This window comes from Silene latifolia, chromosome 7 (assembly GCF_048544455.1).
Source record: "Silene latifolia isolate original U9 population chromosome 7, ASM4854445v1, whole genome shotgun sequence".
In the NCBI taxonomy this organism is placed as follows: domain Eukaryota; kingdom Viridiplantae; phylum Streptophyta; class Magnoliopsida; order Caryophyllales; family Caryophyllaceae; genus Silene; species Silene latifolia.
Genome location: NC_133532.1, coordinates 122,391,376 through 122,402,995, shown reverse-complemented (window position 1 = coordinate 122,402,995; position 11,620 = coordinate 122,391,376). Strand labels below are relative to the sequence as shown.

General features: G+C 42.3%; 1 protein-coding gene across 8 annotated transcripts; it reads left to right on the top strand.

Annotated features, from left to right (window-relative positions):
* The first annotated feature begins 337 nt into the window (after positions 1-337).
* Positions 338-5,673, top strand: LOC141592886 (uncharacterized). Of its 8 annotated transcripts, none has more exons than XM_074413772.1 (5): positions 338-640; positions 1,677-1,915; positions 2,155-2,228; positions 4,443-4,561; positions 5,358-5,673. In XM_074413772.1, exons 2-4 carry the CDS (start codon positions 1,682-1,684, stop codon positions 4,531-4,533), a joined length of 399 nt encoding a protein of 132 aa, XP_074269873.1. In that variant the 5' UTR covers positions 338-640; positions 1,677-1,681; the 3' UTR covers positions 4,534-4,561; positions 5,358-5,673. The 8 variants fall into 8 exon arrangements, 6 of the variants coding, with proteins under 6 accessions (XP_074269873.1, XP_074269872.1, XP_074269869.1 ...); XM_074413771.1 differs by having other exon boundaries at positions 1,672-1,915; XR_012521245.1 differs by having other exon boundaries at positions 535-640; positions 4,443-4,839.
* The last annotated feature ends 5,947 nt before the right edge of the window (positions 5,674-11,620 follow it).

Below are 11,620 nucleotides of genomic sequence, written 5' to 3'. Positions count from 1 at the left end.
AGTTTGGTATGAGCAATAGTAAAATCCATTTTCAACCAAAAAGTAGGAATAAAGTGGGGGTTGCTGTAGCAAAATCTGAAGATGGGTAGACTTCTAAATAGTATTTTGTGTGGGTAAAAGCGGGTCCTATTTATGGTTGTTGAGATTTTGGATGAGTCTGAGGGATAAAGTAGAAGAAATAAAAGAGTCTGAATTGAGTCTTTAAGATAAAATAATAATATTTTACTGTTATTAAGATTCATTTTGAGTCTGTGAATAAACATAGTCTAACTGTACATTGGATTGGCCAACTTTGAAACATTTCTATAATGCTACATCTCAACATGCATAACATTTTGCATTTCATGTGTTGATCTATCTTATGTTCTATTTTTTCTTGATCAACAAGCATAATCACGTTCTTTTTCGTTAACCTTTCAATTATGTAGTTATTGTCAAAGATATACACCACCAAATTGATGTTGTTCCAAAAGAGGAAAAGAGCCAAAAAAAAAAAAAAAAAAAAAAACTGAAAATCTGAAAAAAAGAGGAAAAGGCGCATAGAATGATAGAATACCACAGAAACATAAACATTGTACAAATAAAACAAAACCAAGATCCAAAATACAACCACCTTACCGTAGTGCCGCCTGGGTAGTGGGTAAGTAATTTTTTTTATTTTTGAGCATTTGATTGATTGATTAATTTGTTAATTGTTCTTATTAGTTTGTTAATCTATTTATCTATTTGTGTAATTGTAGATTTGAGTTAGTTTAGATTAGATGATTGGTTAATTATCTCATTTTTCTCAAACCCTAAATCAATCACTCACTTAGCAATTAATTTCGATTTGTAGGATACTTGTTTGAGTTCAATTTCTGTACATTGGGTAATTATAGAAGCTTATATTGTGTATTGCGACAATATAAGTGTCCGACACGCCCCGTCTCGCGACCAATGTGCTGATATTTTCACAAAGGGCCTCCCTTGGGTCTTATTCAATGATTTAGTAAAAAATGCTCTACATATTTATTGTAAGCAGATAGTCAATTAGTAAATTACCTATTAAGCTCCTAGTCTTTTGGGAGTCGGAACTCAGAAGTCACAAAAAATCACATCGTCATCTTCACCATTGTAATTTTTGCGAGCATATGGTTGATGAAGGCTAAGACTTGACGGTATACTTAATAGGTAATTTATATGTATTGATTTATTAGTGGCATATACTGTGCAATTTGTCCTTAATGACAGTGGGAATCAATTAAATAGAATAAAAATGTCAATGGGGAGCAATTACATAGAAAACAAATATTGGTAGGTGATATGTGATTTAGGTGGGAATATTTTGAAGGCTCTTAATCTTTTAGTTTAAGGGGGATGGGCACGCTTAGGAGTAAGTAATACTCTGTAGAGTTTAAGGGTACAACTGGTAAGTTGAAAAATGCGAGGTATCACTTAGAAAATTCAATAGTTTAGGGGTACCCCATAGAAAAACCAAAAAAAAAAAAAAAAAAAAAACTGCCTCTAAAACCCTCGCTTGGACTCTCGTTCCATTCCCAATTTCCAGTCTCCCTGGTGTTTTTCTGGTTTCATCGCTAATCTCTTCTTTTCAATCACTTACTCAAGGTATTTTCATAAAGTTGCAATCTTTCCATCCCAGATTTCAATTTATCCAATCATTTTTCATTTTAGTGCAGTAAAAATGGCAATGAGAGGAGCAGCACAAAAAGGATGCATTGATATGAATGCAATTGGTGGGTTCTTCACCAGATTCACTCATTCCCTTGCAATTGCACCATCATTCAATTACTCCATTCAACCTATTTCTTCTCTTACTTTGTCTATTCCTGAACCCGATACTGCCTTTCGCCGCGAACTTCCTGCCTTTTCCTCTCATCTTGGTTCCATGGACCTCATGGCTGTACCCAAGAAAAAGGTATTCCTTTTATTATTCCATTTTGCCCCTATTTTTAAATTTTTGATTTGTTGTTTCATGTTTGATTAGTTGGCAGTGGAATCAGAAAGAGGACTGATGTACTCCCTCCGTTCAAATGATTTGTTTACCTTCCCTCACAAAGAATATAAAAGGTAAACAAATGATTGGGACGGGTGAGTATATTCACTAAAATGTTATGAGGGAGTAATATTTAAGCTGAATCGCTCTACTTTATACAGATTTCAAAGTACAAGCGAGGCCTCAGAAATGGGCCTAAGGCGTTGAAGCCGACCCCGGTCATAGTTCGATGCAAGTAAGTCTTTTCTTATGTACCTGTATAATAGCTCAGCTAATTGTACTTGTAGTATAAACTTGAATACAGTCGAAACTGATTTGTGGATTCACCAACTGAGTAGATGATGCAATAGAATGTCTAATTTCAGATGTGCTGGAAACAAAGATATTCAAAATTGTAGACAGATTAATTGATAGTCAATGCTGTGTTGATTCTGAATCTTCCGCTAAACGGGTTTTACATTTTTTATATCCAACTTGACTTGATAATACTTTCAGAATTCACAAAATCTTATACGCGACACTGATATATATGCGTGGGTGTTCTCCCACGTGAGACTATCCATACAAGGCTCGCTGTTGAGAATTAGTTTCCTGAGTTTTTGGACATGGTTAGGTTTCCGGACATGGTCACTCCCCATCCCTTTGATTTTGTTCACTGTGTACATAAAAGAGTAATGGAAGACTCATTACTCTTTGGTTATGGATTATAATGGAATAAATCAAAATGGCTCACTAAAGTGGCTGCCCTTCTTTCTTTTGCGAAATAGCGGTCCTTCGACGCAGTTCTCGACACAATTTTCATCTTGGGTCATTCGGAAACAGCCTCTTTGTGTTGCTTACCCCGCAATTTGCGGGAGCCATTGAGGCACTCGGGTAATGTTGTTGTTGTTGTTGTTGTTGTTGTACATAAAAGAGTATCAGGTGTTTCTTACGTTGTGAAGTAAAAGTTCGTTAATGCAATTTTTGATGCAATTTTTACTAAGGGTTATTTGAAAACCATTTCTTTGGGTCATACACCCTACCCCCTTACTTCGCAAAAGTTAGGAGCCTTTGAGGCATTGAACTATTGAAGTGATTATTGATGGTGTTAATTCATAGCTGCATAGTACTTCCTCCATTCAACTCCACTCTACCACTTTCTTTTTTCACGTTTGCCAACGCGTGTCTTTTATTTTTAATGTACTCGTAAAGACGAATCAAACATGATCCCACATGAATATATTTCCACTTACGTATCGAGAGAAAATCAAAATTGAATACACAATTGTGAATAGTGTACAAAAGTGAAATAGGTAGAGTGGAGTTGAATGGAGGAAGTATATTATATATCGGTCTTTGTCGTGATAATTGAATCTGTCGTCATGACCTAAACCTAGGTTCTTGCATTATAAACTCCTATTTACGTCTCAAAACGGGTCGTGGAAACCTTCAAAAATTCACAACCGCGTTCCAACCCAAATTTAATATTGTGTTTGATAGTTAATCGAAACAAAAAAAGCTAAGGAATGTAGTACAAAAGGAACAATGAAAGCACTTTATTCTGATGAAATTAAATTACAATCGTAGTCAAACCATTTAACATTGAAGTTGTTTTTGCGGTCTTCATCAATTACTCCCTCTGTCCCGGTCATTTGTTGTCCTTTTCCATTTTGGAGTGTCTCAGTCAATTGTAGTCCTTTCTATTTTGAGAATGAACTTGATGAGTAATTTGATCATTCACACTCAATTTACTGCACTTGTCATTTAGTAATTGGCTCCCTCCTACAACAATTGACCGAGACAGAAGGAGTACTTGGTAATTTTTACAGTGCCTATATGGGTGTTCAATTTCAACCCGTTCCACTACACAGGGTTCCATAAAGTTGGGGGACTCATAAATATATTTACATCCATTAATTATCAGAAAAATGGGTTTGGATCCTGGTTTGGTGTGTTGCTCATATCAGCATTGCCAGTGTTCAAATCTGCATTTTTCTTTTACTTGAATCGACTCATCATTTACTTAAATCTTTAAATTCTTTAATTGAATGCCCTCAATAGTCAATCAATCATCCATTCCCAAGTTCACAAATTCTCATTTGTGACGGACTGTCCCAAGTTTGGCTCTTCTATGTCAACCATTTCATGCATTGTGATTCTTTATTTACCTAACCAAAATCTCTACCCAAAATTATGACAATGAGAACCCGAAGAAAAAAAAAAAACCTTCACAGTTTGGAATGTGATAAAAGTTCACGAGATAAGTACCGGAGTATTTGTTTTTTTTTGTTAACTTTATTTTTCCCATGAACAGGTTGTATTAATTTTGAATTTTTTTTCATTAATCGGGGCCACATTTGTAAAATGCTGCACAGGGTCCTCGTATTCTCCAACACCGCCCTGCCTATTTACTATTGCTGCCGTTGTCGTTTACCAATATTTAACCTGTTGTTTGATCCTGGCTTCACAGGTGCTGTGGCCATGTTAAGCTGCAGCATTTCTACTGTTGCAGTGGGCGCAGGGATGATGATTCTGGTGAGAGAAACGACGCAACCAACTAATCAGCTCATAGACATTGAAGCTCATTTTGTTAGTTGTTATTTAGTCAAGCTCATAATTTCTTAGTTATTCGTCAAGCTCATAATTTTTTAGTTATTCCTCAAGGATTTTCTACTCTACCGATTCCCCCCCTCCTCTTTTTCCATTACTGTTTCCTTCTTTCTCATTTCATTTGCTTAGTGAATCCTAAATCCTAATAGCTGGTTATTGTTGATGTTTGGGATTTTTGTAGATGTGATTGCAATCTTTTTTTTTTTTTTTTTTTTTTTTCAAAACTTCACCTACAGCAAATCAAGCAATAATGACGGGTAAATTTTCAATCTTCTTAAATTTTTTGCCTCTATTTGTATTTTAGAAATTCAGTTTGTTCAGTTTTGGGTGACGTGACTGAAATTTAGGTAGGAAATTGTTCATATTGTCCCTGTACTTGGGGAGGTTCTTGGTGGGAATGAACTTACTATACATTCAGGTAGGATATGGGTCACTCGACTCACTCCAGCCTTTCTTTTGCCACCGACAAGGCCATGTTGCTCACAGATGGGGTGGACTTGGGGAGGTTCTTGGTGGGGATGAACTTACTAACATCCAACTTAATATCAAATTTAAAAGTATGCATTTTTTAAAAAGTTTTATTTGAACTTATTCTATTTTCCGCTCTTCTACTTTTTAAAAAATGTCGAGAAGACCTCCTCTCCTTATGTGAATTGTCCAGTTCTTGGATATAGAGTGGGAATGAATGGGTGTTACGTTATGCGGTTTGGGTTTATATGGCATAGTATGGCACAGTTTGGCTCTTCTCATGCAATCGTCTCTTATTACATGGCAGTTTCCTCTGATTTCGCGCTAGGCGCAACAAGCATCTAACCCTCCAAAAAGTCTGAGTCGAAGAATATAACTACAATGGAGGAATAGGACCGAACCAACATTTGGAACCTCCTCCGGGGAGAAAAAAGCGACTTCCCCCGGTTCTTGTTGTCGTGGGAAAATTGTAATTAGTAATTTCAATTTTGTATTCGGCCAAAATTTGTTTGTTCCTTTCTTTTCCTTTTCTAGCCGCTTCCTATTTATCGTATAATTTATGTGTTTAGGAAGGACAATGCTCGAGTTTCATACTCGATTAGTATGATGTCTACCTTGTTGTCTATGGTTATCTTGAGCATAGGATATTTCATTCTTTAAAGTTCGAGATGTCTACCCTCGAGTCGTGTCAATTGAAATTATTGAACACACCGCAGTTTTATCAAAACGGGTATAAGCTGCTGCATTAACGAGCAGATTTTATTACAATAAATGTTTAAATCATAAAGGAAAATAACGAGCCAAGTTTTAAAGGAAAAAAGAATATTGTTTTCGGCTAATTATTAGTCTAGATTGGAACTGCTTAATTGTTCTCATTGGGTCATCGAGTTATCAAAATGCAGTATTTCGATTACCTTGTAAGGGTCCCTATAGCTTAATCAGAGGTCTCGAGTTTGTGCCCAAGAAATATAGTAGTGGTAAAATTCAATGCATTGCAATCTCTTTGTTTGTCAAAGATATACACCAACTTGATGTTGTTCCAAAAGAAGAAAAGAGCCAAGGAGAATAGGCAGCTTTGAATGGGATGTGTTATATTACTCCGACTCCTTTAATTTCCCCACGTACTTCGTATTGAAGACGAGAGTAGAGACAAATTGGCAATTAAAATGTAGATGGTTTACAAAATTCCAGTGGACGTATATAGCCTGCTAATTCCAATTTATAACTTGCATGATACTCTAAACCTACGTGTCATATAAGCCAAGATAAAGAGATTGCTATGCATTGAATTTGCTCACCCAACTATAATTATTACGCTATTTGCATGGTTGCATGGCTATGGCGGATTTAGGGGATTACCAGGACGCCCATCTCTGCTGAAAAATGAAAATCTTGTAATTTTCCGTTAAAAATTTCGATATATTTTAGAAATTTTTTTGTTAAATTTTAGAAATTAATTTGAAGAATATGTGAGTTTAAATTGGATTTTAATAAAATTTTCTAATAAGCTAATTAGGGAAGCTTTGTTAAGAATATTGTTCCGGGTGTAATTCCAGAGCAGTTACTTGTTACCACCCGTGCTTGTAAAATGACGTCTTTGATTGAATCCTCCTTTCGGTCTCCTGAAACAATGAACAAACTGAGGGCTCGGCTTTGTACCGAGCGAACTCACTCCGACGCTCAAGTCAGTAAACTTAAAAGGATTAAGTTATGTGTTACTTGGCGAAGTATGTATTGTAGAGAGATAAGGAAGATATTACCAGATTATGAGGTGTTTAGGTTATTTTTCGGATCCTTTCCTCAATGAGAGTTGAGGAGTATTTATAGACTTTCACCTTTTGTCACGTAGTGGCCAAGTGGCTAGCAGGTGGAAAGACTGATCTACCCTCGGTCGAGGGACCCATGGCAGGCCGGCGGGCCCTGTTGGCTCGCCGCCGAGGGGTCTTGGATATGAGTTCGCGGATATGTGCCCGGTGCTAGTTGTCTAAGCCGAGGTACAAGAGACAGCCGACAGTCTGCGTCGGTTAAATTTGTCTAAGTCGTTGACTTCTTTGTGGATATCTTTGACCTTGCTCAAGTATGTTGACTTGGTCGGGTGCGAGAATATGCCCCATCAATTTGCCCCAGCGTAGTCTATGCCGTGGTATGGACCTTCGATGAGTGTTGAGCGTATTCTGCGCAAGTAAAAAATTTTACGGCCCGGCTTCTTCTACCTCGGCTTGGTTCTCGCTTAGGCCGTACCATATCCCCCTCCACATGGATGTGTGATGGACATCGGATGTGGAAAAGAAAGTGGCGCGGCCGAGACCGAGGTTGTGAGTGTCGTGTGCTTTTGATTGCCCCAGTAGGTCTTTGCCAAGCTTGGTTGAATCGGCGGGCCGTTTGGCAAGTAGATACCAAGGGGTGTGTTGAAGAAGATACGTCGATTGGCATTCTGTCAAGGAGCGTGTTGAAGAAGTTTTGTAGTTGTTTGTCGATTGACCTTCCATGGCTGCATGCTTGACATGTGTGCCGTTGCTGATTGGTTGACGCTTCATGGGCTTTGCCCTGATTGGTCGGATTGAGTGGGCTTTGCCCTATAAATAGGAGAGTTAGCCCTTGAATTTGGCCTTCCAAATTCATTTTCTTAAAAAATTTCTTCTTTCTAGCCTCTTTGTGAAAACTTCTCTCTAGTTATCGAATTGTTACTTCGGCGCAAAGACTTTTCTTCAAGGTAAACAAACAAATTTTTCAACTTTTAACTTTTAAGTTTTTGTTGTGAACATGTCTTCTCGCTGATCCGGTCCTAGTAACCGTGCGCGGGGGTTCCCGTCGCGTCTTGATGAGGAGGAGATACTAGACGTCATCCCGATAAGGTCTGGGGGCCCTAGGTCTCCTTCTCCCGAAGTTGATCCAAAAGCTTTGGAGGATTGGGAGGATGATGATGATGTTGATGATGACGGCGATGATGTTGGAAGGACTCGTCCTAATGAGGGGAGGCAGTACATCATGGATCACGGCGGCGCTTTGTAAGGTCCGCCCCGACCGTGCTTGGACCCATAAGTTCGCCGATTGTTCGTGAAACACTTTTCAAGGGCTATTTCTACTTCGGCGGGGGATACAAAATTGTTATCCCCGAGGAGGGTCGGCCGTCTGTTGCCCTCCCCGGGTTGCACCGGCGTATACATCCGGCACCTGGAGTACGGGCTCCGGTTTCCGCTGAATGAATACGTTATAGCCATCATTAGAGCTATGAACGTTGTCGTGGCCCAACTGCACCCGTTGGCCATTAGGACTATAGTCGGCTTTGTGTGGCTCTGCCTCTTCAAGGGGGAGGTCCCGACGGTTAATTTATTTCGTCGGCTTCATCACCTTCGGCCGTCATTTCCTGGTCGCGTTGGGTGGTATAGCGTGCAGACGGAGCCGGGTTACGTCTCCGTTGATAAGCTTTCCTCCTGCAAGGACTGGAAAGATCGGTGGGTGTACGTTGAGGTTCCGGAGGATTATCCGCTGCCCCGGTCCTTCCAGCACCAAGTTAATTTGCGGTGCAAGAGTAAGGCAGAGCATGACAAATGGGTCACCCGGAGTAAGGTTAAGATGGATGCCAGCAAGGTCCCTCTTAATGCGGATGAGAAGCTGGCGATGAGGCTTTTTGAGGCGGAGAAGAATGGGGTGCCGAAGAGATGGATTCCCCCGACGCAGATCATTCTTCAGGATGAGCTGCTCTGCCATGTCGGCCTCATACCGGCCCTAGCACAGGGTGAGTGGGGTCGGTGTGAGGCCCATCTCTGCTCTCAATGTTTCTGCTTTTTGAATTTTGATTATTTCTTTCACTTAACTCTTGCTTCGTTTCCTTTGCAGACCATTTTGGCCCGGATCTGTCTGAAGATATCCTCCGGAGAATAGGGCTTGCCAAGGACAAGACAGTTGTTGATATGCATCCTAAGGCCCTGGCTCGTGATCGCAGAACGTCACCGAATGATCTCATGGATCAGCAGCTAAAGGGCTTAAACGTGGAGGCGGCCCAGGCAAAGGTTGCTGGTAACATGCCGCGCCGAACGCGGAAAACAAAGTCTTCGGCGGCGACGGCGTCAACATCAGTTCCACCTCCACTCCCTTCAGTCGAAAAGGAGACGGTGGAGGTCGTTGATATCACCGCCGAGGAGGTGGTCACCTTGGCAGTGGAAACCCCTCTCTTCCGTAAGAGGAAAGAGCCCACCGTTGCCGCTGATGCGCCTCTGGCATCGCTTTCTCTCTGCGCGGCAAGGAAATGCGAGCTCCGACCAAGAAGGCCAAGCATGGTACAGATCTATCCTGTGGCTCAGACTTAGCCGGTTCATTAGGCGTTCCTGATGACAGGCTCTCTGGTATGTCCATGTATGTTGACACGGATGCTTTAATTGAATTTTTTGTAGATCAACCGCCGTCGTCTACCGGGCACGCTTTTGAACGGCGTCTTTGAGAAAAAAATCTGCGCAGCAAGTGGTCAAGATGCCACCGTTGTCACCTCCTTCCCGAAGCCTACCCCCTCCAGATTAAGTCGGAGGGCCTAAGTTTGGCCAGGTTGCTGTCGAAGTGGGCTGATACGGCCGGTGCTCTTATTGTGGAGCAAGAGAAGGCCATTGCTGAAGCTGCCCCACAGCTCGAGCGGCTCAGGCTTGAACTCGACGCTGCGAACAAGGAAGCTGAGAGGGCCAAGGCTGAGGCCGAAGAGGCAGTCCGTGCTGAGAGAAAACTTAGGGAGGACGCTGAAAAGGAAGTCCTCGCTGAGAGAGCCAAGGCCGAGGCTGCGGCGGTGAAGCCGCTATCTTTCTTTGGGGCGTGACCACCTTCAGAAAGTCGCCGACTTTCATGCTAAGCAGAGGGACGAATGGAGGGGCATGTTTCAATCCCAGGGGAAAGTGGTTCGGAATAAGGATGCTATCATCGCCCAAAGGGAGGAGGACATTGAGACGCTCCAAACCGTTATCCTCCCTAACATGTGCGCCCAATACCGGGACCTGGCCGAAGAAGCTTCCAGGGAAGTGATTGGGGAGCTCTTTCCTCTTGATGGCTCCTTTCCGTGGCCAAAATTTGACGAGAAGCTTGATGACAAGCTTGAAGCTAAGGAGAAGGCCGCGGAGGAGAAGGCCAAGGAGGAGGCAAGGGTGAAGAAGGAGGAAGAGGTGGCCGCGGAGAAGGCGGCCTGTGCTGAAATTGCGAAGGCGGCCAAGGAGGAGGCGAGAGATCAAGACAGTGAGGCCGCCGAGGTGAAGCTTCAAGACGGCTTCGGGTCGCCTACCAAGGATCTTTGCCTTTGCTAACGTCGCGATGGCGAGCAACAACAAGAACGAGGCATAGGGAGACGGGCGGTTGTCACCAGGTTCCCCGGCATCTCGGATAGCCGGATAGCTTTGTTCGGGGCAATTATTAAGCCTTTCCTCCCCGCCATCTTTTGGCGCTTCAAATGCTATGTCTGTAACCTTTTGCTTTTCTTTTCCTTGTTTTTTGTAAAACTTTGGTAGGTTGTGTTTTGGCTTATCCCTATGGGGACGGCCGTCGTACGTATTCTCCTCACTTGTAATCATTTTTAATAAAACTTGTTATCTTTTTGGGCCCTCGGCTTTGGCCGGGGCTTTGATCACAATCCTTCACTTGTCTTCTTGCGTTATTAATTGAGTGCTTTTTCGTTTTTACCTTCGGCCTGGCCGAGGCAGTTAGAATGCATAACTCACATGTTGTGTTTAACGTCTTTTTAAACATGTTGGCATGTTGGTCGCTTCCTCTTTCACTCTCGGTCTAGCCGAGGCGTCGGAATTGCGCTTCCCAACCGCCGCTGTGAACATGTTAGCGTATTGACCGTTGTGTCCTCTGCCAGGCCTTCGGTTGGCCGAGGCGGCTAGAGGTTACGGCGCGACAGCGTTCGTATCTGTAGACATATTGATCGCTTCCTTTGCCAGGCCTTCGGTTGGCCGAGGCGGCTACATTTGCGTCTCAACTGTACTTATACGTTCCTATGGCATGTTGGTCGCTTTCGCGAGTACCAAGCGCTATTTGGTAGTGACTAGTGGCGTCTACTTCTTGGGGTGATTGCCGGCTTGGGCGTGGCGTCTACCTCGATATGACTACGGAGGGGATAAACACTTTGATGGAAAAATTGGGTGATTCTTCATTAGATATAAACATGCGTTGGGGTGCCAACAATTGTTTTGGACACCTCCGCCGCTACACAAAGTATTTCCTGAGATTGTCAGTGTTCCAATGGCTCATCAAAGGCACACCCTCCATGTCGGTCGGCCCGGTATGTACCCGGCCTCATTTCTTCAACCACTTTGTAGGGACCCTCCCAGTTAGCCGTCAATTTACCATGAATGTTTCCTTTGTTGGTGGCGGCCGACTTTCTTAGGACTAGATCTCCTACTTTTAAGTCCCTTTTGTGGACTCTTCGGTTGTAGGCTCTTCTCATTCGGTTTTGATATCCGCTAAGTTGAGGCGTCGTATCTCGGCTTTCTTCGACCAGGTCTAGGAGGTTCTTAAACCTTCCTCATTTTCAACCGGGTTAAAGGTGGCTTTCAATGCTCGAATGTCTGACTTTGTTGCTTCAATTGGCGG

Bases quoted from the DNA above. Each gene is read 5' to 3' on its own strand.
- LOC141592886 (XM_074413768.1), top strand. From the start codon at position 1,682: ATGGCAATGAGAGGAGCAGCACAAAAAGGATGCATTGATATGAATGCA. The intron at 1,916-2,154 runs GTATTCCTTTTA...TACTTTATACAG, and splicing joins TGGCTGTACCCAAGAAAAAG to ATTTCAAAGTACAAGCGAGG. The intron at 2,229-4,442 runs GTAAGTCTTTTC...CTGGCTTCACAG, and splicing joins CCGGTCATAGTTCGATGCAA to GTGCTGTGGCCATGTTAAGC.